Genomic DNA, 2,424 nt, shown 5'->3' on the forward strand with positions numbered 1-2,424 from the left:
TAGGTATGAGGACAGGTTGGGCTTAATGCACTGGAATGTAGAAACCGGTGTGAATGAATTAATAGTAAGTTGACAAGTTTCGAGAAATCCACACCGGTTGGGTTGGTTGTATTAGTGGAACAAAAGCAGAGAAAGAGAGCGGAATCAAAGTGTTTTTTGTTCTCACCTTCAACAATGAAGAGAGTTACACATCATTACACAAATAAAGGTAAAAAAAACTGTGCAGGAATGCTACAGTACGAGTAACGATGACTCTCTTCATTGTTAAAGGTGAGAACAAAAAGATTTTGATGTCATCTCGAACATGCTTATATAGAGGAGCTGAAACCAGAGAGATCACAGCTTCATTCACAGCAGCGAACAACATTTAAGCAGAGAATAATAATATGTAAGTACTTCTAATATTACTTCACTATAAAGCAATCCAATTTGCTTTTGCAAGAATTTAGAATTGTCATGTAGAGTACCATATCTTTAGAGAATGTGCTTCAGAAATGTTTGGCGCCAGGTATAATGACTTTGTAATAACTCAGTTTTGTCTGAGTTTAACATCAGAAAATCGCAGGTCATCCAGGTTATTATGTCCTCAAGGCAAGCCTGATATTCAGCTAGTTTAGAAGTTTTCACACAATTTGACATGAAGCACTGAGCCGCATCGAATGTATGAAAAGTGCTATACAAATACAGTTTACCGTAATAGTATAGTATTATTATTTAAACATAACTTTTTGCTGTAGATACCTTTTTGTAAAGATATGCAATAAATTAAATTAATAGTCAGCCAAAGAAGAAACGATAATAGTCATTCCTTAACTGTTATCTAGCAGGGCAGAACCAGGAGAGGTTGGAGACGTTTTATTTGTTGTCTTTCTTTTATTTACTGGTTCAGAAGCTTTAAGGTTTTATTTTATTTGGTATTTCAGTGAAAGACAGGTTTGCAGAAAATATGAGCAAACAATTTAAGTAAATTTTTCCTCCTGTTTAAAATGCAAATAACCATTTTCAGCTTTTAATTTACTTTTTAAATTTACCAATTATATTTTTCAGTCACCACACAGGAGAAACTATCACTGCATCACCATGATTGCAAAGATTTGTGTCGTCCTTCTTCTGTTTGTTGGTAAGAGAAACTTTCATTCCAAATAAAGATCTAAACTTGCCTCGAGACTTAATGTAAATCTGATTTGACATTTTCCGCACAAAACAGCCTCTGGCAACGCACAGATCACAACCAGAACCACCACGGCTGCACCAACAACCAGAACCACCACGGCTCAAACAACCAGAACCACAACGGCTGCACCAACAACCAGAACCACCACGGCTCAAACAACCAGAACCACCACGGCTCAAACAACCAGAACCACCACGGCTGCACTAACAACAACAGCAGCACCACCAACCACACAAACAGCCCCACCCACACCCACACCCACAATCACATCCACACCCACACCCACACCCACACCCACACCCACAATCACATCCACATCCACACCCACACCCACACCCACACCCACACCCACACCCACATCCACATCCACACCCACACCCACACCCACACCCGCATCTTGTGATACCAGCACAGCTAGACCAACAACCCCATCCAGCACAGCTGGTTGTGAGACCAACAAGGCTAGACCGACATGTAGTGTGGAGTGTGTTTGTAAATGCTGATCTCTGATATGTCATCACACGTGTCTCTGAAGGAGGTGTCTATAATTAATCAAAACTTCTGTGATTGGAGGACTCTGTAATGTTCTGATTCAGAGGGTTGTGTGTGAATCTGCTTTTTGTCTGTTATTGCATAAAAACAATAAAGGTTTACCAAAGTTATTCTTTGAAGTTGTTGCAAATTACCTCAATATTGATTAAAGACCTAGAAATTGTAGTATTTCTTGATAACCTGAGTAAAAATTATTAAAATATCTATAATTTACATTTATTAATGTATAATAATAATATTATTAAATTTATTGATGATTTCATAAGATAGTAATCAGTTTCATCAGACTGTGTGGGTGTGACACGATTAGATCTCACTGACTAGCCACCATACCAGACGAAGTAATGGTTCTTTCAGACCCTTTTGGGGCGGTGAGTTTACATACAAAGTCAATGCAAAGACACGTAGAGCCGCGATTTCCTGTCGTGCTGTGTGAAGCGACGCGAAGGGGGCGGGGCGTGGGCGACACGAAGGCAACGTGAAGGCAATGCGAAGGAATTCACATGAGTTGAATATTTTCAACTCAAGCGAAGAAGTCGCATGACGCTGAGTCACAATAGCTCAGTGCTGAGATTGTCCGTACATAACCAACGGCTTCAGTGCGTTGTGTGGAGAGGGCCGGGCAGAGCGGGGGATTAAAAATCTGCTGGCCGGTGTTCTGACGATCTATGCTGCCCTATCGAAAAATGCTACCTTAT

General features: G+C 40.3%; 1 protein-coding gene across 1 annotated transcript; it reads left to right on the forward strand.

Annotated features, from left to right (window-relative positions):
- The first annotated feature begins 365 nt into the window (after window positions 1-365).
- LOC123980378 (putative uncharacterized protein DDB_G0290521) lies at window positions 366-1,727 on the forward strand. Its single transcript, XM_046064738.1, has 3 exons — window positions 366-388; window positions 1,048-1,120; window positions 1,208-1,727. Exons 2-3 carry the CDS (start codon window positions 1,081-1,083, stop codon window positions 1,675-1,677), a joined length of 510 nt encoding a protein of 169 aa, XP_045920694.1. The 5' UTR covers window positions 366-388; window positions 1,048-1,080; the 3' UTR covers window positions 1,678-1,727.
- Window positions 1,728-2,424: the final 697 nt, after the last annotated feature.

The sequence above is a fragment of the Micropterus dolomieu genome, linkage group LG12 (genome assembly GCF_021292245.1).
Source record: "Micropterus dolomieu isolate WLL.071019.BEF.003 ecotype Adirondacks linkage group LG12, ASM2129224v1, whole genome shotgun sequence".
Classification (NCBI taxonomy): Eukaryota; Metazoa; Chordata; class Actinopteri; order Centrarchiformes; family Centrarchidae; genus Micropterus; species Micropterus dolomieu.

Bases quoted from the DNA above. Each gene is read 5' to 3' on its own strand.
- LOC123980378 (XM_046064738.1), top strand. From the start codon at position 1,081: ATGATTGCAAAGATTTGTGTCGTCCTTCTTCTGTTTGTTG. The intron at 1,121-1,207 runs GTAAGAGAAACT...CGCACAAAACAG, and splicing joins CGTCCTTCTTCTGTTTGTTG to CCTCTGGCAACGCACAGATC.